The 27,765-nt window shown below is 37.4% G+C and overlaps 1 protein-coding gene across 13 annotated transcripts in view; it reads left to right on the top strand.

Moving 5' to 3' along the window:
• MAP3K4 (mitogen-activated protein kinase kinase kinase 4) overlaps positions 1-27,765 on the top strand; it is a 117,394-nt gene that overhangs the window by 38,262 nt on the left and 51,367 nt on the right. For 8 of the 13 annotated variants that reach the window (XR_007470478.1, XM_033403912.2, XM_033403907.2 and 5 more), the window contains 3 exons: positions 323-513; positions 794-862; positions 12,123-13,486. Coding sequence is in view for 12 of the 13 variants with exons in the window: in XM_033403912.2 (XP_033259803.1) it covers positions 323-513; positions 794-862; positions 12,123-13,486 (1,624 nt within the window). In the remaining variant the exon portion in view is untranslated. Of the gene's footprint in view, positions 1-322; positions 514-793; positions 863-11,791; positions 11,852-12,122; positions 13,487-27,765 lie in introns of those variants that run through there. The other 5 variants (XM_049695218.1, XM_033403909.2, XM_049695221.1 and 2 more) reach the window with 2 other exon arrangements.

The following is a 27,765-nucleotide window of genomic DNA, read 5'->3' as shown; positions in this document are numbered from 1 at the left end:
ATTTGTATCTTCTAGTCCTTTGCTCTTTTTCCCCTGATCCTTAAGTTTTTAGTTTTAAACTTCATTTATGTTAGAAAGAATTCTCTAAACAACAGGAACTGCACATCAGTTCTCTATTCGTGGTGAGAGCAGGAACACGGTCGTTATGTTCTCTTCATGAGTTTCTACAAGTACAGATAGAGGAGAAAGATTACAAGGCTGAGGAAGAGACATATCCATAGAGAAGTGTTATGGAGAGTTTTTAAAAGAAATTTTAAGTCATTGAAATTTGAATTCCCTTCATACGTTCCTGAATGTTTTCTCTGCTTGTTGTGCTCCATAGACAAGAGTGCGCATTGGGAGATTCAGCTTGTAAGAATTCTGAGTCTGATCCTGAGGACTTTTCAGATGAAACAAATACAGAGAACCTTTACGGTCCCTCTCCCCCCAGCACGCCTCGGCAGAGGAAGCGTCTGTCAACCAAACACCAGAGGAATAATGTAGGGCGGCCCACCAGTCGAGCTAATGTGAAAGGTAAGTCTTGTGTGTAAAATGATACATTTGAGGGGGCGTGGCATGGTTGGTATGTAATCTTTATGTAACATGTAACTATTGGTAGATGCTTTTTCTACAATAATGTTATTCCTCTTTTTTTAAATTTGATTTTATGCTGCCTTAAAGTTTTATTTTTAAATATTTGAATTATCACCATTAGCAATATTGTTAATAAAAGAGAAAATAATTCTCCAGAGATAGAAAGGTTTGTAATTGTAATTGTTAAAGTCAGTGTGTGAGGCCTTTGCATTCCTTTTAGGACGTGGAAGAGGACAAACGTGGATGAATCAGCGTGCCTGTCCAGGATGGCTGCTGGTGTACAGGATAGGTGGCCTTCTTTTATTCTTTGAATCTCTTAGGCTGAAACTTCTAGATTCTGTCTTCCTGACATGATGTATTGGGCACTTTGGGAGAGGCAGGGCCAGGCTTTCTTCCCCAGGATTCCCCAGGCGGCCTGAGACCTGTGCTCTGCCGGTGACCATGATGCTGCCCTCATGTACAGGGCCCTCGTTCCCACTAAGCACAGGGCCTGGATGGTGTCCCACCTTATAATCACGCACAGAATCTGTGTTGTACTTTTCTTTCTGTTTGGAATCCCAAAGCTCAGATAGCGTTCTGCTCCTAGAAGCTGTTCCTGCTCCTGAGACTGTTCTCTGTTTTCATTTCTTCCTTCCTCTGAGCGTGTCACAGCTGTTCTGTTCTGAGGCAGAGGAACTGAATCATGCTGACCTGCTTCCTTGTACCTGCTTTCTGGCATGGAACCTCAGGTCACTGAAGCCTTACGGTTTTAGAATTTCTCTGTTAATTTCAGCAAACCACTTGTCCTGAAACTGATCTCATAGTTTCCTAGGATTCATCTACCTATTACTGTGCAAGATAGGGATATCATTCTTTATCTCCTCTGAGAAATTTCCCCTTATCACATGTTCTCCCTACTGAAAAGAGACTCATTTCCATTTCTCCCTTTCTTTAGCTCATTTTCTTCCTCTCTTTCCCTTTCCCACACATTTCTTCCACACATTGATCTCTCATGGTTAATGTCGGCAAGTTCATTCTGTGTCCCTATCATAGCCCTTCCTCAAGAAAGAAGAAGGGTAAGAGAAATGGACTTTATTGAACTTATTTGCTTGAGTGAAGTCTTATCCAAGGAGGAATTCCTAAGTAATAAATAGTCTTTCTTTCCCACAGGGAAGATGATTTTTTTTACTTTCTTTTAAAACTGTATTTGTAGTAAGATGTTAACCTATGATCTGTATTTACCCCTGTTGGAAAGTAATAGCTTTCCATTGCAATATATTATCTTTAAAATCAATCCTTTTCCATTTTCTCAAAGAAATTTCTCAAATGCCTACAGAAGTTCCTTTTGAAGCAGCATCTACTGAACCAATATTAGTTAATACATATTTGCTTCGTGGTGGTGAAATGCGATGATGCCAGTAGGATATCTGCTTTGTCTTCACTTGTTCATACTATTTTAGAACCAGAGTTGAGAACACAGTCCCCCCATTTTATAGATTGAGAAAGTGAGGCCCAGGGTTTCAAAGCAACTTCTTAAGGCCAGAAGGCTTGAGATAGTGGCAGGACTAATTTTAGGTACTATTTTTATTTTTTGGCCATGCCACACAGCTTGTGGGATCTTGCTTCCCTGACCAGGGATTGAACCTGGGCCCTCGGCAGTGAGAACGCAGAGTCCTAACCACTGGACCACCGGGAACTCCCAGGACTAATTTTAGAACTAGTTCTCCTGGTCCTCAGTTTGGACTTTTTTCCCAGTGCAAGCAGCAGGGGTTAAGCTTCTCTGAATGTGGTACTTGACATGACTGTATGTCTTTAGTAATCAGTCAGAAAACCCGTCGCTGGATACTTGTTGAGCTCTGCTGTCCTTCTGGGCTGTGTCAGAAATAGAAGGAAGAGGGAAGGTTGTTTCTTTTCCTCCTCAACTTCTTTCAGTTGTTTATTTCATAAAATTACAGAATTTTAGATCTGGAAGGGGTCTCAGAGACCACGTTAATTCCTGCCATTTTGCAGGTAAAGAAAGAGTGCTCATAAACCTTTGGAGTTGTAGCTATCTATCAGCAGACCTAGGGCACCAAAGTTCCTAACAACTTATGTTTTTTCTTATTGCAAAAGATTACATGTTTGTCGTAGGGAGTTTAGAAAATACTGACAAAAAGAAAGAAAAATACCCATAAACCCAATATGCAGAAATAACAGCTTTTACCATCTTTGCCTTGTGGTCTCTTTACTTGCATATATTTGTGTTGTGATATGATATCATACTATTTTTACTATTTTATAGCTGGCTTCCTTTTTCATTTTAATGACTCATGAACTTTCTGTGCCATAGAATAACCTGTGCTGTTCATTTTAATGGCTGCTGAATCATTTGTAGCAACATCTGCCCGGTTCTCACTCACAGTTCTTGAGTGCTTTACCTAAGCACTGTGCTGAGCTCGTCAAAAGAGTTATCTTTTAAATATAGTAATAGCCCAATGAGATGTAGGTTCTATATATCATTATTCAATTTATGGTTGAGGACATGACACAGAGAGTTTCTAGGGCTTGTAGTTTTAACTGTCCCAGTCATGCATATACTAGAAAGCAGTGTGTTTGCTGTCTGGTGAACTGTTTTTGTCAACATTCTTGTTCATGAACACCAAAAAACGATGGAAATGAAGCAACCGTGTTGGGCAGTGGGTCATGTTACTGTTTTGGTGATGGCGTGTTTGTGTTGAGCTGGTGGAACAAACAGTACTCGAGAACTCGCCGGCTGCAGCAGCAGAGCATGGTGGACCGGAGCACACACTTGGTTGCTGGATTGCCTGGATTCCCATCCTGGTTCTACCACCTTCTGTATGTGCCGCCTCCGTGTCTCATTTTCTTTATCTGTGAGGTAATCTGCCTTACGGTGTTGTGAGGGTTTTATGTTCAGTAACTACTAGCTGTCATTATTATTGTGAGCTAAAGGTTTCTTTCTCACTACTTGCCTTAAATTTCAAAGTAGAATTAAATAATTATATCATTGACTGTACCCTTATTAATTGGTGCCCCTCCTTTCAGGACACTGAGTCTTGAGTCACATAGTTACCAAGGTATGGAGTTGGGACTGCAGCCTGTGTCAGTCCTGTCTGGCTTATCCGTTTCTTGTAGCTCTTCCTAGCCCCCTTTCTTCTTCTCACTCTGTATGTTGCCATCATAGTTACTTTTTCTCTGGGTCTTTCTTTCCTCACCTCCCTCCCTTTCCTTTTGCCTTTACCTCTCTTTCCTTTCTTCTGCCTCCTCTTCGCATCCCCTTTTTCCTTCCTCCCTTCCATTCCTCCCTTATTTCTCCTTCATTCTTTCCCTTGACTCGCAACTTCAGTGACTCCATAGGCGGGTATTACGTTAGATGATCGATAAGCCCTTGCTCGTCTCCAGCAGGAACCACAGAGATGAGCAGGCAGTCCCATCTTGTGTGGTAGAGCTGGGGTGGAGGGGAGAGAGGGGGGGGCTTCTGTGGGTGCCCACAGGAGGGGATCGAGCAGACCTGGGCTTGGGAAGACTGCTGGAACAAGTGACATTTGTGCTATGGCCCGAAGGCTGAGTCAGGGAGACCAGTATTTCAAACTCATTTGTCAATCATAATAGTGTATTGGTCTCTCAGTATTTTCAAGAGATTTTTAAAATTAATTAGATTGGCCAGATTTATTTTAAAAGCTTTCCAAGGAAATATGAACTGACGCATTATTTCTTTCTCTCTGCAACAAGCAAAGGCTGCCTGAATCATACGATTCACTTTAGAACTGCAGTGAAAGTTGAGCTCATCTTTTTAGTTAACATCACCGATAATATTTTCGTTTTTCTGCTTATCTTTTGCTGTGTGACAACCACCCAAAGCTTAGTGTTATGAAAGCGTCCATTTTATTGTGCTCACGGTTCTGTGGGTAGAGTAACCGCTAACACTGTTGTCTTTAGTGATGGTAGCCATTGTCATGAGCTATTATATGGATATGATTCTTTAAATATTCTTATTATCCTAGGCTCAAAATAACCAACGACTGTTGTTATTGGCTTATTTTTTATAATTGGAAATTTAGTACCAGGCAACCTTCTGACCAACTGGTAATAAATTGACGGTTCCCGTGAGAGAACTGCTCACAGAACTCAGGAACACACTTGACTTACGTTTATCACTTAAGTTGCCTCATTAGTGTAAATTGAGGTGTGATTGACAGGGGCTCCTTATGAATAAAAAAGACACTTCTGTCAGAAAATTCCAAGGGTTTTAGGAGCTCTGTGTCAGGAACCTGGACAAAACCCAAATATATTTCTTATGTTAAAAAGCAAAATTCAACCAAGTAAATTTGAAGATTTGATTGGCTTTATTTATGAATCAGGCAGCATTACATCTAGCAACTAGAAGGGTGCTCTGAGTGGTTGTGCAAAAATGGAAGGGATTTTATAGGAAAAAGGGTGGAGTAAGGGAGCTATTAGCAAAAAAAAAAAAGAAAGGATTATTTTTTGACCAGACATCTTTTTTTATGGGCGTGGGGAGGGATGACAGGGGTTTTATCATGCAGATTACCTCTTCCTCTGAGGGATTGTAGAGGGCCTACTTGTTGGGTTACTTTATTGGTATTGACCAGAAAATTCTAGACTGTTCAATTAAAACTACATTTCTGGGAGAGGTTGGAACTGCAGTGAAGTAACGTATAAAATATAGGTTTGCCATCATGGGCTTTTAGCATGCGACTGACACCATTTGGGGCCTGTGGTTTTCTTTCTAATACTTACTACACCCTGATGAGCATTATCAAATACTAGCAAAGATATGAGGAGATGGCAGCTTTCTTACAAGGCTGGTGTGAGTGTAAATTGTCTCAATCCCTGTGTGGAAGTAATTTGTTAATACAGTCAGACTGAGCTTGGTTATATCCTTGACCCAAGTAAATGCACTTTTGGGACTAGACTTTAGAGAAGTTCCTGCAAATAAACACGAGAAGTTCTGCAGAAAGACTCGTGTCACTCATTGTGATTTCCTTTCATAATACGCAAGTGGGTAACCACAGACGGGAAAGTTCAAAACAATCTGTATCCTAGTGGTTGTCTGAGATAGGGGAGGCCTGAGGAGGGGGCCTAGGGATGTAGGACAAAGGTGAGGTCACCACTGCCCGCGATGTTTTATTTCTTTGTACTGATGGACTTTAGATGTGTTTAAAATTATTTTATTTGACTTTTGCATTTTCCTGATTTTGTTTCCCTGGGAATGTTAAAGATATTTTTGTTTTCAGAATATTAACTTCTGCTTTTAGAAGCTGTGCTAAATATTAAATATATAACAATGTTATGATATCTAGGTAAAGATAGTTAGCTCTTTATTACCTAAAAAATACCAGGTATGTGACACCCTGACAGATGTAACCTACCATTCAGCTCTTAAATTAACTCACTGACCAGGATTGATTTCATACTTCGATGAGTAACAGAGTTTAACTATGGTGTTACTTCAGATCATATTTTTTTGATAATGGTAAATAACTACCAAACTACAGCAGTTAAGATTTTGATAAATTTTGGACCATAATGTGTAGCTACCCATGTGTAGCTGTTTCTCTTTAAGCCTGGTTTAAGAAGAGGCAAACTACCTCATCCTTAAATTTTTGTTCTTTTTAATTAGCAGAAGGAAGTAAATCCAGTCCATCTCATAGTTTTCCGTAGGTTAAACAAGAGTGAAGACACCCAGGCCAAAGCCCTTTTCAGGGTGAATCGGCCTCGTAATCATTATCAGCCCCGTTTTGCAGGAGTAATGTAATACTGCAAGAGCCAGATCACAGAGATAGTCATCTGTAATCTGACATATACATGTGTGCATATACACGTGTGCATATACATGTACACATTAATCTCCCTGTCATTAGCAAATATCTCAAGGGGTGTGTGTGTGTGTATGTAAATGTGTGTGATTTTTTGCTAACATAGTGAGATTAGCAAGTTTTATTTTTTTTAATATAATACTGCTATAAAACTGATCTGGTAAAATGGTTATAAATCAGATTCAATCTGTATAGTAAGAGAAATGTTCTTTGTGAACTAGAGTGGACTTAAATCTATATTTCAGCTCTTTAATCCAAACTCAGCCTGACTTTCAAGGTTCTAATTTATATTTCCAGCCTACCCATCTATATGCAGACTCACTGTTCCAGCCAGGCTCTCTTCTTTTCTGCTTTTGTGTCTTTTTGTATGTTTATTCTCTTGCCTTCCTTGCTACCCTTATTTAAGATGAATCCATTCTTCAAGGCATTCAGTCGAGTACCTGGTCTTAGTTAAAGCTTCCGCATATCGGTTAGCCCACTGTAATCTGTCTTTCATGGCACTCAGCATCTTAACCTTTCCTTAGTCAGACAGCCCTGTCCTGTGAGCAGCTCGACAGGCGTAAAGGTGGTTGACGGCACAAACACGGGTTAGGATCCCTGTCCCGACATATCTCATGTGTCTGGCCGTCCATGTTCTGCGGGAATCTCCATCACAGTGTTGTTGTAAAGATGATGACAATTTCTGTAGGCCCTTAGCTCGTCAATGGGTAAAGCAGTGTTGGAATAGAGCAGGGTTTTCCCAAATGTGGTGTCATTCTAGCCAGGTTGAATCCGAGACACTGGGAGTGGGCCCAGGAATCTGCGTTGTAGCAAGAATCTGAGTGATTCTCAATGTTTACTAAAGTTTGAGAACCTTGAATTAGAAGATCTCTAAGTCCCTTCAGATTGTTGACATTGATAGCCTGGCACATCACTGCTCTAAAGATCATCTCACATTTAAAGTAAAGCGCAGATACCTGTTTCTGCTTTCTCATTTGAGAGATCGAGGAGGGCCAGTGTTTTGAGTTTGACATACATGTATGGAAGAACATAAGAGTTGCGAGGACTTGATAAAAAATACATTTTATACATATTCTAAAGAGCTGTTTCTGGGTGTGAATTGTGGGGAAGTCAGTTGACTGTCTTATATCTGTTTAAACAAGTGAACCATATTGCTTGTCATTTGTTTGCGTTCAGTTTCATTATACATTTTTTTGTTCTTTTCCTTTCATGTTTCTCTGATTTGGCAGGAGTTATTGGTGATTGGCCAAAGGAAACAGTAACTTCTTGGAAGGTTTGTTTTAACAGTACTACAAAGTCGTACCACTGAATTTATAGCCACTTGAGAGCTCAGATGTTCATTAGCCTTAAGTCATTATGAACTAGTTTTGTAGTACTGTAATTAGAACTTGTATAAAACATTCTCTATACTTTTGATCCATTCTCCTTGACAGAAACTCTGCATTTGACCTTCTGTCCATTGCAGAGGGATTTAGTACTAACAGAAACTAAACAGACAAAGATTGGTATCTTCTTTTTGCACAGTAGCTAGACTGGGGCTTAGGTCTATTTTAAATTTAAATTATGTCATTTTAATGATGTACCTATTTCCATTTGTGTGTTTTTTTAAAAACCAACTTGGTTTTTTGTTTTGGAAAAAAAAAAAATAGCTTCTTTGTCCCGTCTTCCTCCTTTCCCCATTTGCTTTCCTTTACACACATTGTAGGTCCAAAGACTGAACCAAAATTTTGAATACAGAATTTCAGAAAATTGTGTAATATACCATTTTTTATGCTGTAAGATAGGCTTCACAATATTTGTGTATAATCTACAAAAATTAGGTTTCTAAGCTTGCTAAAATTCGATTCTGTTTATACAGAAAAGTGGGATTGTGGCATTTCCCCCCTTAAGTCCTTTTAATTGTTGGAATAAAGATCAAGGCTCAGAAGCTTCATCTCTTGATATTTTCATGCTTTGACTATTAGCTGTGTGGTAAATTTAGCATAGATTTGGACTTAAAGTTTGTAGCTCTGTCTTCTGTGTTGTTCAGGTCGTCCCAGCTACTCTCAGTTCACCCTTTGTTTCCCTTAGGACCTTTAAATCATGGGTTAGAAGAACATTTATAATTCATATAAGGCAAGTAATACTTTTTCACTGTTCACTTACTTTTAAGTTATAAATTATATGCAGACGTTCTTTGGCCTTGGTCACTAATGCTACCCTACATTCATTTTGTAAAGTCTTCTTAGAATGCTAAACCCTAAGATAACAAAATAGTTTTTTGTTACATAAGTTTTTGATTTCTCTGACTCAGAACCACGTGGATGCACGTATTAGTTAATATAGCATTCTTTCCTAGGCCTGCATTGCCTCTCTTCTGCACACTTTTCTTGGATATTCTTGTGTACTCTCCTGGTATTAAACAACATCTGTATATACTGATAATTTCCAAATTGATATCTCTGGATTTCTCTCCTGAGCTCAAGACTCATATATTAGTTACCCACAGACATCTCTACATGAATGTCCCATAGGCACCTCCAATTCAGTATATTACAAAACAAACTCATTATCTTTATCTCCAATCTTACTCCCTGATACCATGTATATATCATTTTGTGTTTCATAGTAAGAAAGTATAGTATGATTTGATATCTTGAAACATAAAATATAATGGCGTTAAATTTGGAAGTACTTGTTAGCTTTGCTTTCAAATAACCATTGCTTTACTAAGTAGAAATGAGTGATATATATGTGCTATATTAATAAAAGTGTAAAGAACACAGTTAAACAAAACAGCAAAGAGGAGGCAAAGGGCTGGCCTGGACACCTTTTTTATAAATGAGGATTGATAAATATTTGTAGCTAGAAACAATAAAACCGTGAAAAAATTTCTTTTTTAAAAAATTCGACTTTTTAAAAGATTTTTAAAAATTTTTATTGAGGTATAATTTATGTACAATATTATATAAGTTTCAGATGTATGACATAGTGATTCACAATTTTTAAAGGTTACATTTCATTTATAGTTATTGTAAAATATTGGCTATATTCCCTGTGTTGTATAGTATATTGTTGTAGCTTATTTTTTTTATTTTTTTATTTTTTTCGGTACGCGGGCCCCTAACTGTTGTGGCCTCTCCCGTTGCGGAGCACAGGCTCCAGACGCGCAGGCTCAGCGGCCATGGCTCACGGGCCCAGCCGCTCTGTGGCATGTGGGATCTTCCCGGACCGGGGCACGAACCCGTGTCCCCTGCATCTGCAGGCGGACTCTCAACCACTGCACCACCAGGGAAGACCTAGCTTATTTATTTTACACCTAGTAATTAGTATCTCATCCCCTAACCCTATCTTGTCCCTCCCCGCTTCCTTCTCCCCACTGGTGACCATTAGTTCTCTATATCTGTGAGTCTGCTTCTTTTTTGTTATATTCACTAGTTTGTTGTCCTTTTTAGATTCCACAGGTAAGTGACACCACACAGTATGTGTCTGTCTCTGTCTGACTTATTTCACTTAGCATAATGCCCTCCAGCTCTATCCATGTTACTGCAAATGGTGAAATTTCATTTTTTTTATGGCTGAGTAGTATTCCATTGTATGTATTGATATGTATGTATACACACACACACACATACACACACACACACTCTTTACATCTTCTTTATCCATTTATCTGTTGATGGACAGTGAGGTTGATTCTGTATCTCGGCAATTGTAAATAATGCTGCTGTGAATATCGGGGTGCATGTATCATTTTGAATTAGTGTTTTGGGGGTTTTTTTGGATATGTATATCCAGGAGTGGAATTATTGGGTCAAGTGGTAGTTCTGTTTTTAGTTCTTTGAGAAACCGTCTATAGTGGCTGTACCAATTTACATTCCCACCAGCGTGTATGAGGATTCCTTTCTCTCCACCTCCTTGCCAACACTTGTTATGTGTCCTGTTTCTGATGATAGCCATTCTGAGTGAAGAAATTTCCTGAATGGACTGTGTAAAACGTTTTAAGACATTTAGAAGTAAAGTAGATTAAAACTACAGATAAAAGTTCTGTTGTTTAAAAAGTATTGCTAATTTAAAAGATAATAGTAATAATAGTTTTATATTAAAATATAACACAAATCCTTACAGACAGTAATATCCTTTTTGATGGATCATAAAAGAAATTGAATATAATGTAAATCAGGTTGGAAGTGCTCTTGGAAATACTTGTTTTAAAATTCTTATTTTAAAACTAATTTAATTTAAATTAATTTGGAAATACATTGGTTTTAAACAAATTTTCTTTGGTGAATTGATTTTGGGTATGTTAGTCTGTAACCGTGTAAATATACTCTATTTCATCAAATCTAAAGGCATACTATAATATTATATACAAAGAAAAAAATGCTTATAATTGATGACACAGTGTGTTCTTACGCTTAGAATTTTTAATTTTTATTTAAAGAACTCTTTTATACTTCTTGATATTTAGATAATAGATTTTTAAAAACCATTTATTACTATTGTGCATATATATAAAGGAAAATGTAAATGAAATGTATTAGTGAATATATTCCTAAAAGTTATTTATATCACCATAATTATAAAACATATTCTAATTTCAGAGAAGTTAAAATACAAAATGTGTGTCCTAGATTCAATGAGACAGTATACCTGGAGTGTAGAGGGGACGTGGGGACAGTGCTATAGGCTTGGGCATCATCAGTGTATGACGTGGGTGTGAAGGAGGTCACCCAGGGAGAGGGAAGGTGAGACAGAAGAGACCTAAGAGAAGGGCTTTGAGAAGCATTAACTTTTTAATGGAGTGAGCCAAGTTCCCAGGAGAGAATTTGAAGAGGAGGGACTCAGAAGGTAGAAGAGAACCCTGAGAGTGCTGTGTGTAGAAAGCAAGAGACTGAAGGGGTTTCAGTGAGGTAGGGTGGTTCCTAGTGTCAGAAATGCCAAACAGGAAGGAAGATGTGTGTTCATCTCAAAGCTTGGGAATTAAGTTAATAGAACCTTTTACAGTTACGTGAAGGGAAAGTGTGATGTTTACTTCCTTTGCATTAATTTTGAATGACTTTATGTGCCAGTATAATAAACTAGGCAAATTATACTAAATTAGGCTATACGTCTTCAGTTTTCTTAATGTTAAATTTAAAATGTTATTGTTCACCTGCTTGTGGCAAAGAAGAAATCAAGGAATAGAATAAGTTAAGGTAAACATTTTTGCTTATCTGTCTTTCAGTGTTTTATGAGAATAATCTTAAGGTGCCTTAAGTGGTCTTTCCTCAATCTACTTGATTTTACAAATGAGAAAATTAACCCAGAAAACTTAACTGATTTGCTCTAAGTTGATACTTCAGTTCATGGCAAAGGCAGGAATTGGATGTGTTCTCTAAATCAGGTTTCTGTCCGATCTGCCATACTGTTTCTCCCTTCTTAAGTTTAAGGTGATGACTTGTGAAGATTTGACTAGCTGGATGACTGCACTTTGTAGTAGAGAGGTAAGCAGATGGTTTTAAGTTAGTAATGGAGAATATTAGAGAATATAGCAAGTATTATGTAACAGGGAAAATGGGTAAAACCTTTGTAAAGATTTAGAGAGAAATGTTCTGTGTGTGTGTGTGTGTATTCTTTTAATTTTCAGCATATGATATGATTATTTTCTTCAATAACAGTCTGAAAATATAAATACATGTGAATATCAGTCATTGAAATATTGAGAGTAACTTTATATTTTAGAGTAACATAATGTTCTGCTTATTTTTTTAATAGAAAAAATGAATGCACCAAACCAACCTCCACATAAAGACACTGGAAAAACTGTGGAGAATGTGGAAGAATACAGCTATAAGCAGGAGAAGAAGGTCCGAGCAGCTCTTAGAACGACGGAGCCAGATCATAAGAAGAACGTGCAGTGCTCGTTCATGTTGGACCCAGTGGGTGGGTCTTTGCCCAAAAAATCAATTCCAGATGTGGATCTCAATAAGCCTTACCTCAGTCTTGGCTGCAGCAATGCTAAGCTTCCGGTGTCTGTGCCCATGCCGATAGCCAGAACTGCACGCCAGACTTCTAGGACTGACTGTCCAGCAGATCGCTTAAAATTTTTTGAAACTCTACGACTTCTACTAAAGCTTACCTCAGTCTCAAAGAAGAAGGACAGGGAGCAAAGAGGACAGGAAAATACGTCTGCTTTCTGGTTTAACCGATCTAATGAACTGATCTGGTTAGAGCTACAAGCCTGGCATGCAGGACGGACCATTAACGACCAGGACCTCTTTTTATATACAGCCCGTCAAGCCATCCCAGATATTATCAATGAAATCCTTACTTTCAAAGTTAATTATGGGAGCTTTGCCTTTGTTAGAAATGGAGCTAGTTTTAATGGTACTTTGGTAGAAGGGCAGTGCAGAGCCCCTCATGGGACAAAGGTTGTGGGTTACCCAACATATCATGAGCACCTCCAACGCCAGAGGGTGTCATTTGAGCAGGTCAAACGGATAATGGAGCTGCTGGAGTACATAGAGGCACTTTATCCATCGTTGCAGGCTCTTCAAAAGGACTATGAAAAATACGCTGCAAAAGACTTCCAGGACAGGGTGCAGGCACTCTGTTTGTGGTTAAACATCACAAAAGACTTAAATCAGAAATTAAGGATTATGGGCACTGTTTTGGGCATCAAGAATTTATCCGACATTGGCTGGCCAGTGTTTGAAATCCCTTCCCCACGACCATCCAAAGGCAATGAGCCCGAAGATGAGGGTGAGGACACAGAAAGAGAATTGAAAGAGTTGGAAAGCAGTACGGACGAGAGTGAAGGAGAACAAATCTCTGATCCAAGGGTACCAGAAACCGGGCAGCCCACTGACAACAGTTTCAACATCCAGTCACCGGATTGCGTAACTAAGAAGCTCGAGAGGCTTGAATCTGAGGACGATTCTGTTGGCTGGGGAACACCAGACTGCAGCACAGAAGCAGGCTTTAGTAGACATTGTCTGACTTCTATTTATAGACCATTTGTAGACAAAGCACTGAAGCAGATGGGGTTAAGAAAGTTAATTTTAAGACTTCACAAGCTGATGGATGGTTCCTTGCAAAGGGCACGTATAGCACTGGTAAAGAGTGACCGTCCAGTGGAGGTAGGTTTCCGGTAGGCAATAGTATGATCTTGTTCTTAGTTCCACTATTACTTGTAAATTACAATGTATGTTGTGTTATATGTAACATGTACTTTCATGGTCTCGATTTTTTTTTAATTGAAGTATAGCGGATTTACAAAGTTGTGTTCATAATCTTGATATTTTTCAGGCATAAATGGTAGTTATTATAAATTGAGGATTTAAACGTTTCTATAAAGCATTGTGATAAAAGGGAAAGTGGATCTGTGAAAACTGTATGAAACTGAGTGAATTAAATGTGTGGAGGGAAAAAAATCCAACGATTAAATATAGGATGGAGAAGGACAGGCTCGGTATAAATAAAGAGGGAAGAAAGCCATAATCATGGGTGACCACAAGCTGAATATGAGTCAGTAAAAAGTCAGCATGATGCTAAAATATTTTTAAATGAGTATGGCATCCAAGGTCATGGATATAGTTCTTTCTCTATTCTTTGCAATAGCTTACTTCCTTTTGAGTTGTATGTCCAGTTTTGGTCACTGGATTTTAAAGAGAGAATTACAGAGAAGGCCAAGAATGATCAAAGGGGAAAAGTATACACTGTTTGGTAAGGTTACAGTGTTTAGTGTAGTTGCTGGAAGTTTAAGGGAAGTATTATTATCAAAGACACGTTTCGATATGAGAAGATTTTTGTGAGAGGAATATGTCTAGTAGAGGAGTTGATTTGAAAATAGTACAGACTTGGTTTTAATAGCTTTATATCTCAGAAATTCTTTACCATTAAGGGTGGTAAAACTAGAAAGGGGCATGTGGTTGGATATTGTTCTTGAGAGTGAAAGAGTGTAAGCAATTTTTCTGTTGTGGTGAGTTTGCATGTTCATCTGGCTAAAAGCAAAAGCACCCAGATCTTTGAGATCCCTAATTACCTGAGTAGGGCTGTGATTCTAAATTTTAATAGCTAAATACATACATATGTATATACTTTTTCTTTTTTTAAACTTGGGTTTATTACACAATCTGGCTTGCTATGGAGTCAGATGATAAAACTGAAGGTATTCCTTAAGATGGGAAACATCGGAAGAGAACCCGAATTTGCAGTATTTGAAGTTTTAATCTGATGGCCAGATTATGAACCCTTAGGAGAAGGGGTCAGGTGTTCACATAATGTAGCAGGATGTTTGCAGAATGAATCAATACTTTGTAGCTGTTTAGAGGTTAGTTTACTTTGAATATTATTTTGATTAGAAATCTCAAAAATGAATTTTCTTTGAGCAGTGTTTTGACTCTGTGAATGATTTTTTATGTACACCTTTTATTAGGGCAAGTGATGTTTTCCCCTCTTAGTCCATGAATAACTATTTTATAATAAGAATTTATTATAGTGCAAGTTTCAAAGTCAGTAGAACATAACTAGATATGTAGTAAAGATTTGGCATATGCTTCAGATGTTGAATAGCATACTTTAGTTTAGGTTTTTGGCTGGAGAGTGGTTAGGTTCTAACAAGGACACGTATGGACAGGACAGGGTCAATTAATGGTTGTTACGAAGGACTGTTTTTGAAGTAATATCAGTGAAAAAGTCCTGACATTATTACCTCATCTTTGATTCACTGGTTCTCCTAGGAGAGAGGGGCTCATGGTGAGGGCTCAGGGAGACGTGTCAGGGCTTCTTAAAACTGCGTTACGCTCGCTCTCCCAGACTGTCTTCCTCTCCCCTGAGGACCCTCTGTGGCAGTGAACCACTGCTGCTGAGCTTTGCATCCATTAGATGTGTTGGAACAAGAAAGAGATTGAGAATGAGCGCGCTGCATTTTCTATTAGAACCCTTGCTGAAAAAAGATAATGAGGTAGCCCCTAGCTTTGAATTCCTATCAAAGTTGTACGCCTTTGGTTTGACCAGTTGAGATTTAACTGAATGAGAAAGTTATCCTTGTTATAGAAGAAAAGAAATACATACACATTCAAAGTGTGTGAATTAAACATGTTTATTAGAATTATTTGAGATGGTTTACTTTTCAAAAAAAATGCAGTATAGAAGCCCCTCTTGTTTTAAATTTTGGTTTATAAAATGTTGTGTTTCTAAAATAATGAAAGAGTAACCAAGAATGAAAATCCTTCTGTGTTGGAGATTAATCCAAACTAATAAAAGATAAGCCTCCAAAATTATAATTAACTCAATGGGAAAGTAAGACTTTATTTTTATTCCTATTTCAGGGACATAATTTCTATAAGGCGAAGTGTATGTATACAAATGTAAATGAATATATGTACACTCCCCTTCTGGGTTTGTTTTGTTTTAGTCTCTTTACTATCTATGTCTGGGAAAGAGCCACAATTTTGAAGTCAAATAACTGGATTCCATTCCTTGATGCTGCTCTTTCTCACCACATATCTTAATGTCAATGACTTAATCTTTCTGACCGTAAGTCTTCACATCTGTAAAATGGGTATAACAATACTTCCCTACCTACCTCACAGGGTTGTTGTGAGGCTTGAAAAGACACTTGTATAAATAGTAAAATGCTGTAGAAGTCAAGTATAAACTATTTTTTTTAAGAAGTGTTCTTAACACTTTTTTTTCCTCCCTTGAAGCTAACTGTAAGTCAGTAGGGGCTAGACAAGTCTATATTTTTATTTTTTAAATGTATTTTACTTTTTAATCTCTGCCAAATAATCGTACATTTTTAAGGGCATACATTTTAAGCAGTGGATAACCTTTTAGGTTTGAGGACAATTTTCATTCTTAATTATTAGAAACATCTTGACCAGCTGGTACCGTAGATTGTGCCCAATACATATCTTCTGTTGTGCACAGTTTTTATGGCTTATGTGATAATACTAATGAAGATAGTTGAAGGATTTTGTAGAGAAGAAGAATTATACTCATGATATTTGATTGTTCTTATCTATGACTATATTTTTATTTCTTATGATTAAGTTACTTACAACTTGTGTTCATAAGTAACATATCTAATATTTAATTCTCCTTAGCCTGTAAACATGCTTTATAAAAGTTTTCCTGTAAAAATTATTATTATATTTCAATATCTTTAAATTTAAAAATGCAACTAGTGATACTAAAAAAAATCTGTTTGCAAATTGTTTTAATAATATGAATATCATAAACAGCCTTAATAGTTTGTTAAAAATTAGATAACGTTATAGCTCCCTAGCTTCTGTAAATTCATTTTCTCAGGACATGTTTCTTTTTTTCTTTTTGGCTGCATTGGGTCTTCGTTGCTGCGCGCGGGCTTTCTCTAGTTGTGGCGAGCGGGGGCTACTCTTCGTTGCAGTACGCGGGCTTCTCATTGCGGTGGCTTCTCTTGTTGCGGAGCACGGGCTCTAGGTGCACAGGCTTCAGTAGTTGGAGCGTGCAGGCTCAGTAGTTCTGGCATGCAGGCAGCAGAGCACACTGTCTTCAGTAGTTACAGCACACGGGCTCAGTAATTGTGGCTCACAGGCTCTAGAGCGTAGGCTCAGTAGTTGTGGCGCACAGGCTTAGTTGCTCCGCGGCATGTGAGATCTTCTTGACCAGGGATTGAACCTGTGTCTGTGTCCCCTGCATTGGCAGGTGGATTCTTTTCTAATTCAATTTTTTTATACAGCAGGTTTATTAGTTATCTATTTTATGCATACTAGTGTATAATGTCAATCCCAATCTCCCAGTTCATACCCCACCACCCACTGCTTTCCCCACGAGTGTCCATATGTTTGTTCTCTACATCTGTGTCTCTATTTCTGCCTTGCAAACCAGTTCATCTGTACCATTTTTCTAGATTCCACATATGTGCGTTAATATACGATATTTGGTTTTTCTCTTTCTGGCTTACTTCACTCTGTATGACAGTCTCTAGGTCCATCCACGTCTCTGCAAATGACCCCGTTTCATTCCTTTTCATGGCTGAGTAATATTCCATTGTATATATGTACCACATCTTCTTTATCCGTTCGTCTGTCGCTGGGCATTTAGGTTGCTTCCATGACCTGGCTATTGTATATAGTGCTGCTGTGAACATTGGGGTGCATGTGTCTTTTTGAATTATGGTTTTCTCTGGGTATATGCCCAGTAGTGGGATTGCTGGGTCATAGGGTAATTCTGTTTTTAGTTTTTTAAGAAACCTCCATGCTGTTCTCCATAGTGGCTGTATCAATGTACATTCCCACCAACAGTGCAAGAGGGTTCCCTTTTCTCCACACCGTCTCCAGCATTTGTTGTTTGTAGATTTTCTGATGATGCCCATTCTAACTGGTGTGAGGTGATACCTCACTGTAGTTTTGATTTGCATTTCTTTAATCATTAGTGATGTTGAGCAGCTTTTCATGTGCTTCTTGGCCATCTGTATGTCTTCTTTGGAGAAATGTCTATTTAGGTCTTCTGCCCATTTTTCAAATGGGTTTTTTGTCTCTTTAATATTGAGCTGCATGAGCTGTTTATAGATTTTGGAGATTAATCCTTTGTCCATTAACTCGTTTGCAAATATTTTCTCCCATTCTGAGGGTTGTCGTTTCGTCTTGTTTATGGTTTCCTTTGCTGTGCAAAAGCTTTTAAGTTTCATTAGGTCCCATTTGTTTATTTTTGTTTTTATTTCCATTACTCTAGGAGGTGGGTCAAAAAAGATCTTGCTGCGATTTATGTCAAAGAGTGTTCTTCCTGTGTTTTCCTCTAAGAGTTTTATAGTGTCTGGTTTTACATTTAGGTATTTAATCCATTTTGAGTTTATTTTTGTCTGTGGTGTTAGGGAGTATTCTAATTTCATTCTTTTACATGTAGCTGTCCAGTTTTCCCAGCACCACTTATTGAAGAGACTGTCTTTTCTCCATTTCTCCATTGTATTTCCTTGCCTCCTTTGTTGTAGGTTAGTTGACCATAGGTGCATGGGTTTATCTCTGGGCTTTCTACCCTGTTCCATTGATCTGTATTTCTGTTTTTGTGCCAGTACCATACTGTGTTGATTACTGTAGCTTTGTAGTATAGTGTGAAGTCAGGGAGTATGATTCCTCCAGCTCCGTTTTTTTTCTCAAGATTGCTTTGGCTATTCGGGGTCTTTTGTGTCTCCATACAAATTTTAAGACTTTTTGTTCTAGTTCTGTAAAAAAAAAAATGCCATTGGTAATTTGATAGGGATTGCACTGAATCTGTAGATTGCTTTGGGTAGTACAGTCATTTTCACAATATTGATACTTCCAATCCAAGAACATGGTATATCTATTTGTTTGTGTCATCTTTGATTTCTTTCATCAGTGTCTTATAGTTTTCTGAGTACAGGTCTTTTACCTCCTTAGGTAGGTTTATTCCTAGGTATTTTATTCTTTTTGTTGCAGTGGTGAATGGGATTGTCTCCTCAGTTTCTCTTTCTGATCTTTTGTTGTCAGTGTATAGGAATGCAAGAGATTTCTGTGCATTAATTTTGTATCCTGCAACTTTGCCAAATTCATTGATTAGCTCTAGTAGTTTTCTGGTGGCATCTTTAGGATTCTCTATGTATAGTATCATGTCATCTGCAAACAGTGACAGTTTTACTTCTTCTTTTCCAATTTATATTCCTTTTATTTCTTTCTCTTCTCTGATAGCCGTGGGTAGGACTTCCAAAACTATGTTGAATCATAGTGGCAAGAGTGGACATCCTTGTTCCTGATTTTAGAGGAAATGCTTTCAGTTTTTCACCATTGCGAGAATGATGTTTGCTGTGGGTTTGTCATATATGGCCTTTATTATGTTGAGGTAGGTTCCCTCTATGCCCACTTTCTGGAGAGTTTTTATCATAAATGGGTGTTGAATTTTGTCAAAAGCTTTTTATGCATCTGTTGAGATGATCATATGGTTTTTATTCTTCAATTTGTTAATATGGTGTATCACATTGATGATTCACATATATTGAAGAATCCTTGCATACCTGGGATAAATCCCACTTGATCATGGCATATGATCCTTTTAATGTGTTGTTGGATTCTGTTTGCTAGTATTTTGTTGAGGATTTTTGCATCTATATTCATGAGTGATATTCATCTGTAATTTTCTTTTTTTGTAGTATCTTTGTCTGGTTTGGGTATCAGGGTGATGGTGGCCTCATAGAATGAGTTTGGGCATGTTCCTTCCTCTGCAGTTTTTTGGAAGAGTTTGAGAAGGATGGGTGTTAGCCCTTCTCTAAGTGTTTGATAGAATTCACCTGTAAAGCCATCTGGTCCTGGGCTTTTGTTTGTTGGAAGATTTTTAATCACAGTTTCAATTTCATTACTTTTTCAGTTTCATTACTTTTGATTGGTCTGTTCATATTTTCTATTTCTTCCTGCTTCAGTCTTGGAAGGTTATACCTTTCTAAGAATTTGTCCATTTCTTCCAGGTTGTCCATTTTATTGGCATAGAGTTGCTTGTAGTAGTCTCTTAGGATGCTTTGTATTTCTGTGGTGTCCATTGTAACTTCTCCTTTTTCATTTCTAATTTTATTGATTTGAGTCCTCTCCCTCTTTTTTCTTGATGAGTCTGGCTAAAGGTTTATCAATTTTGATTATCTTCTCAAAGAACCAGCTTTCACTTTTATTGATCTTTACTATTGTTTTCTTTGTTTCTATTTCATTTATTTCTGCTCTGATCTTTATCATTTCTTTCCTTCTACTAACTTTGGCTTTTGTTTGTTCTTTCTCTGGTTCCTTTAGGTGTAAGGTTGGATTGTTTATTTGAGATTTTTCTTGAAATTCTTATCTAGTGCACCACCAAGGAAGTCCCAGGACATTTTTCTAATTACATACGCAGTCTCTGAATAACAAATGGGTTGGTTTCTGAAGTTCACTTTTTAAGACTGTTGTTTTGATCTCGAAAATAATTATCTAGAGAAACTGCTGTAAATGAATCTCAGGCCATCAAATAAAACTTAGGAAAATCTAAGCAACTGAACTAACAAGGCCAGCCAAAATTTTATTCGTGGCAGCAAGGACAACATAATGTAAGAGTCAAAAATGAGAGAAAGCGTTTTTGTTTTTTGTTTTTTTTTTTCCTTTTTTCCCTCTTTGTTTTTGGACCCAGAGATGATCCTGGTTCTTTCTCATGCTTACTCATTTATTTCCTGGTTTTCTTATTTCCTTGATATTTAGAGCATCCCAGGATCTTGTTGTTCCTACTTATTTCTCCCACTTGGCTATAATATACATTCCTCTAATCTAAGCATGGTTGATCTCAGGTCTTAGGAATGAATGTGTCTGATAGCCATTTCATAATAGTATGTGCTGGTGTCCCTGTATGATAGAGATTTTCTTGCCTCCGATTTCTACTCCTTCTCCATCAGATACTACTTGTAGAGTACCTTTCCCAACCTTCCTTAAAAATTAGTAAGAATCATCTCAGTCCAGTAGTTCCTAGGTGTCCTACCCAACAGTTACTGTAGCTGTGGGTTTAGTTATGTTATTTACAGTTCAATTTTAGGTTAAAGATTAAAACAAGAAACCACGTAAACATATATAAAAGATTTATCCTTCATGCCAAAACTACCTCCATGCAATTTCATTCTTTTTTTTTTTTAGTACACTTGTAATCATGAATAATTTTAGATTTTTTAGGGAACTTGCAAAGATAGTACAGTGTTTTCATATGCCCTTCATCCAGCTTCCTCTAATATTGACATCTTACTCGACTCTGATACGTTTGTCAAAATTAATATACTAACATTGGTACAAAATACTGTTAACTAAACTATAGATGTTATTTGGGTTTCTGTTTTTCTACTCATGTCCCTTTTCTGTTCCAGGATCGACGTGTCTTCCTAGTCTCCTCTGATCTGTGATAGTTTCTGTTTCTCCTTATTTTTCATGACCTGGATGGCTTGTAGAATGTTCCTGAATTTGGATTTGTCTGATGTTTTCTCATGATCAGACTGGAATCCTGACCTTGGTTATGAGAATCACAGCGTTAAAGCGCCCTCATGGCTTTATAGCATCACTGCTGATGTTAACCTTGATCACTTGGTTAACGTGGTGTCTGCCGGGTTCTTCCACAAGTGACTAGTTTTCCCTGCCCACGCTCTGTTCTTCAGAAGTGAGTCACATTCAAGGAGATGGGGATTAATCTCCACCTCCGGGAGTGGGGAGTATCTGCATATATTACTTGGAATTCTTCTGTAAAGAAGATTTGCCTCTTCTTTCCCATTTTTTTATTCAGTCGTTTATTTATCTCAGTATGGACTCATAGATGTCTATTTTTTATTTTGGGTTATAGTCCAATGCTATTTTTTGTTGTTGCTCAGATTGTTCCTGCTTTAGCCATTGGAGCTCTTTCAGGTGAATTCTGTATCCTTGTGATATGCTCCCATCGGGTGTGTGTGTGTGTGTGTGTGTGTGTGTGTGTGTGTGTGTGTGTGTGTGTGTGTGTGTGTGTGTGTGTGTGTGTGTGTGTGTGTGTGTGTGTGTGTGTGTGTGTGTGTGTGTGTGTGTGTGTGTGTGTGGTTTTGCTTTTTGAGCAATTTCTTACTTTTTGGCATCATCTTGTATTTTCTCTGTTCCAATCCTAAAATCAGCCGTTTCTCTAAGGAGTTCTGGTTCCTTTTATTGGAGAATCGTTTTGGGGAATGGAGATCTGGGCACGGAATGTGTTCATTACCCTTGGGGTGTCAGTTGCTTCTAGGCCTTCTCAGTGATAGAGTTAGAAAATACAGGTATGTCTTCTAACCCATGTATACACACAGACCTGTAGTTACTTCTATATCTGTCTTTCTACCTATCTGTTAAAAATAAACGTGAGTTCATACTGAGGTCTCTGGCGCTAATCCGGCACCACAGGTTTCATCCTAGCTTTGATTGTAACTTACTTCTCTTGCACTGAGAAACCTGGCTCCCATTCCCACAGTGTATTTATATATTTGTGCAACCCTAATTGACATGTAGTTTCAGAATTGCTAACCAGTACCCCTGTGAGGACTAAATTTACCAACTAGAGTACGGTGTTGAATTGTTAAGTACAGTTCTTTTTGTCTTTAGCCTTAGAGTATGTAGACAGAACACAGGTTCCCACAGTTAGTTAGGCCAGCACCTTTTCCTTCACCCTCTTCAGTGAGGTTATAACATGAGTTTGTAATATAGTTAGGTTCATTTATCTCAGTCTACATTCTGTCCTGGGGTCTCCTGGTGTCCTAGTTGATCATTTAAAATTTATATACTATAAAGGTCACTTTTTGTGTTGTTAGTTCTTTGGATTTTGTGCATTTAAAATGTTAAATACCCATAAAATATCTGAGCCATAGATTGTGATATGGTTATTTTATGCTCCTCCATTTTTGCTTTACCTCATGAAATTTATATATCTTTAGAGGAAGGGAAAGATAAAATGAAAAATTATATTTTATGTAATATCCAAAAAACTTAACTGTCTGACTTTGACTACATATTACCATGCATATTACTCAAAATTCTAGGAGGATTTTTGCTTACTTTATTACATACTTTTTTTGAATTAAGTATGATCATGTAATTATTATAAGTTTAACAGCCAATGAAATATTGTTTGTCTTTGGATCCAACAATAATTATGCTGTTTTTTCCCATAAGCACAAGAGACCTTGAAGAGGTTGTCTTTTATGTTCAGAATTGGTAAAGCATGTAGAAACTAGGAGATATATATAGATAGATAGATAGATAATAACAACTATCATTTATTGTCTTACCATGTGCTAGATACAACAACCAAATGAAGTGGCATTGTTTGTTTTTTCGATATTTTACAGATAAGGACAGTAGATAACTTGCCCCAAATCACAGAAGCTATAGATTGTTGCAGGGATTCAAGCCCAGTATTTGGGGATACCAGACTTTACGCGAATGGTTTCCAAACCTGGCTGCAGGTTTGGAATGAGAATTACTCGGGGAATTACTCAGGGAGCTTTTAAAAATACACATACCTTTGCCCTTCTTGGATATAGGGCAGGTCAGAATCTCTCAAGGTAGGACGTAAGTACTGACATTTTTAACCTCCAGCGTGCTTTATATGAATCCAGACCAGCACCAGTGCAGTTGAGAGTCAGCCCATTGGAAACACCTGAAGTAGGCTACAGTACTCCCCTACCCCCTCTTCAAGGTCATTGTTCATTAATACAGTTGTCATCGTTAATTTTCATTTGCTTCAATCATCACCTGTCTGATTTCATTAGTAAAGTTACATAAACTTTTTTTAAAAAGCTGCCCTAACTCACTTTTATTATTTATTTTTTACAGTATGTAGAGGGAATTATTTTTTATTGAAGTATAGCTGATGTATAATATTATTTGTTACACATGTACAGTATAGTGATTCACAATTTTTAAAGGTTATACTCCATTTATAGTTATTATAAAATATTGACTATATTCCCTGTGTTGTACAATATGTCCTTGTAGCTTATTTATTTTATACATAGTAGTTTATATCTCTTAATCCCCTTCCCCCATGTTGTCCTTACCCCCTCCATTCTCCCCACCGGTAGCCACTACGTAGTTTGTTCTCTATATCTGCGAGTCTGCTTTTTTGTTATATTCACTATTTGTTGTGTTTTTAGATTCTTATGTAAGTGACACCACACAGTATGTGTCTTTCTCTGTCTGACTTATTTCACTGAGCATAGTACCTTCCAAGTCCATCCATGTTGCTGCAAATGGCAAAATTTCACTTTTTTGGTGGCTGGATAGTATTCCATTGTATATATATGTATGTACCACATCTTTTTTATCCATTCACCTGTTGATGGACGCTTAGGTTGCTTCCATATCTTGGCAATTGTAAATAGTGCTGCTGTGAACATTGGGGTGCATGTATCTTTCAAATTAGTGTTTTTGTTTTTGTTTCAGATATATTGTATATATATATACAATATATATCACTGGGTCATATGGTGGTTCTAGTTTTAGTTTTTTGAGAAACCTCCATACTGTTTTCCATGGTAGCTGTACCAGTTTACATTCCCACCAACATACATGAACTTTTTAATTGAATAAGTGGCAAGATAACAGGCACATGCTTCCTCATTTGCCTATAGGTTTTTTGTTTTCTGAAAGGAAGCATACTTACGCGAGGCAAAATAGGAAGTGGTACTGTATTATTTTTGAGCCAGTAAGCCAGCTGAATCAAACTTGATGTAAAAAGATGAAAGGTAGAGCAGAACTCTTCAGCTTGCCGTGGGGAACTGGATCCCAAGACGACAGCAACAACAAGACTAGTAGCTGGTCTTGAATACTCATATATGGAGTGGGGTTGGTCAGGTAGCTTGGTCAAGGTCGCACATCCAGTAAGCGGCAGGGCTAGGATGTGAAACCAGAACTCGCTGTAAAGCCTGCTCTTCATCATTACGGTATACTGCCTCCCCAAGTTATATTTTGTCCCACACAGTGCTTTAAATATTTTTTGACTTAGTAGCAACATTTAAAAAAATAGAAGATTTCACATGAAAATCCTGATTTTTGTTTTCCTTGAGATACTGGGAGGTCTGTTCACAGTGGACCCCATCCCCACGTGGTAGCACCTGGTGTGCTCGCTCCAGCTTTGCACAGTGCCCATGGTGTCTTACTCTCTTCCCGTCACCCGCCCTTGCGCACTCATTTACAGCCCCACCAGGCCCTGTAGGTGACATGACCCCCAGTATAGAAGTATAGAAACTAACTTTTGAAGGGTAACGTAAAGACTGTTTTGATCTCATCCTTCATTTTATAAAACAGTTTGCTTTCTTTTGTTTTACTCATTTCTTGAAGTATATAAGGAAACAAAGTTGCTGTTTATCCTGTACCTCTGCTCAGAGTAATCATTTGGTTTATATCTTCTAAACCTTTTTGTGCTTATATATATCTTTGGTATATAATGCAGGTAATTTTTTTTCCAAAAAACCCCCATGTGATAATGCTATATTTATTCCATGACTGGTGGGTACCCCCCTCCCCCCATATGTTCTCTGCTTTGGATCTGTCTATGTTGGTGTGTGTCACTCTACCTCAATTCCATTTGAGAACTACATGCTATTCCATTACATGAGTGTTAACATCACTTACTTAACTATTTCACTCCTTTTTTTTTATTCTACCCTCTGCCTCTGGCAACCATCAATCTGTTTTCTGTATCTATGAGTTCATTTTTTGTTTATTTTTTATTTCATATATAAGTGAGATCATACAGTATTTATCTTTCTCTTTCTGACTTACTTCACTTAGCATGACGCCCTTCAGGTCCATCCGTGTTGTCACAAATGGCAAGATTTCCTTCTTTTATGGCTGAGTAATATTCGTGTGTGTGTGTTTATGTACCACATTTTCTTTATCCATTCATTCCTCATTGGACACTTAGGTTGCTTCCGTGTCTTGGCTGTTGTAAATAGCGCTGCAGTGAACATGGGGGTGCACATAACTTTTCGAGTTAGTGTTTTCATTTCCTTCAGATAAATAACCAAGAGTGGGATTGCTAGATCATATGGTAATTCTATTTTTTAAGGAACTGCCATACTATTTTCCATAGTGGCAGTACCAGTTTACATTCCTACCAAGAGTGCACAAGGGTTCCTTTTTCTCTGTATCCTCTTTAACACTTGTTATTTCTTGTTTTTTTGATCATAACCATCTTAACAGGTGTGAGGTGATATGTCATTGTGGTTTTGATTTGCATTTCCCCCATGATTATAACCATTTCACTCTGAATGGACACTTACATGGTTATAAAAAATAAAACCACAAATATTCTTGTACATACCCCTTTATGAACATAGTCTGTTCTTCTTGTAAGAATGGTTAGTTAAAATGGAATTGTTAGGTTATAGGGTGTGCACATTTAAATCTTTCCTAGATAGTGCCAGATTGCTCCCCAAAAAGGTTGTAGTACTAATGTATGCTTTCCCCCACAGTGTAGGAGAAACCCCATTTTCCCTCATTTTTGCAGAGCCATAATCAGGGAAATCTATAATTTCATTTTTATCTTTAACTTCCCTCATTTTTAGTGACATTGAGGTGGTTGTCATGTTTATTGCCCGCTGACATTTCTTTGAATTTTCTTTCATTTGTTTTGTTCATTTTCTGTTTTTTTAAATTATTGATCTGTTGGAACTATTTATGTTTTATGTATATGATTCATTTTTCTATTATGGCTGTAAATATTTTCTTCCAAACTGTCTTTTAACTTGATGCTTTTCACTGGAAAGGATTTAAAAACTTTTTATGTAGTCATACTGTTTTATGGCCACCTTATTTTATGTGTACTCCAAGATTATAAAAAATTTCTCCTATATATTTTGCTTATTCTTTTTACATAGTTAAAGCAATTTTGTTACGGAAAATGTTAAACATATGCCAAACAAACAGTAATACTATGAACCTCCTCAGATCTGTACTCCAGCATCGTGGTTATTAATTCATGGCCGGTACCTACTACCATGTGGCACCTTCCTCTATCACTTTGAGGAAAATCTCAGATATCATCATATTTTATCCTTAAATATTTCAATGTGTTTCTCTGAAAGACGAGGTCATGTTTTATAAATGTACCACAATACCATTATCACACCTCAAGAAATAGCAGAAACTTCTTGATATCATCAGCTTTTAAGCTCATGTTCATATTTCTATTGTACATAACTGTGATGGTTTTTTTAAAAAATATTTTACAGCTTGAATCAGTTTGCGAGTAATGTCTACACATGGTAATTGTTCATTATATTTTTAAGTCTTTTTAAATATGCAGGTCCCCCTCCCTTTTTGCCATATGTTGATATTTATTGAAGAAGTTGGGTCCTTTGTTCTGTAGAGTCTCCCCCAGCCTGAATTTTGATGATTGTACCTCCAAGTGATCTTTTCCAATGTTTCTTTCTTCTCTGTGTTCTCTGTGAATTAACTGTGTGATCTAGTGGCCTAATCAGAGTCAGGATCTTGATTGACTTGTTAATTGGTTAACACTACTTCATTAGGACACATGTAATGTCTGACTGTCTGTTTGAGACCGTAGTGGTTGATGATCATTGCCTAGATCTCTTAATTCATTAAAGATTGAAAAGTGATGATATTCTAATTCTCTCATTTCTTCTTCTTTACTAGTAGCTTTATTAATTAGATATTGCCTTAAAGAGAAGCTGTCCTCATCCATCAGTTGGTAGCCCAGTGAAATAACTGAACAGAAATGGCAGCGTAGGCAGCGTAGACACGCTTGACTCTTTCCCTTTTATTGATCATTTTGCAAAGTAATGAGTTGATTTATCGGTGACCAACTAATGTTTTTTATTAATATTTGAACTCATGAATTGAAACGTATGTTATATGTTTCAATTCACTGACTTCATTATTGTAATCCATTGAAGTAATTACGGTAACTGATATTC

Source organism: Orcinus orca, chromosome 12, assembly GCF_937001465.1.
Source record: "Orcinus orca chromosome 12, mOrcOrc1.1, whole genome shotgun sequence".
Classification (NCBI taxonomy): domain Eukaryota; kingdom Metazoa; phylum Chordata; class Mammalia; order Artiodactyla; family Delphinidae; genus Orcinus; species Orcinus orca.
Note: the sequence above shows the minus strand (reverse complement) of the source record. Positions and strands in the feature narration are given on the sequence as shown.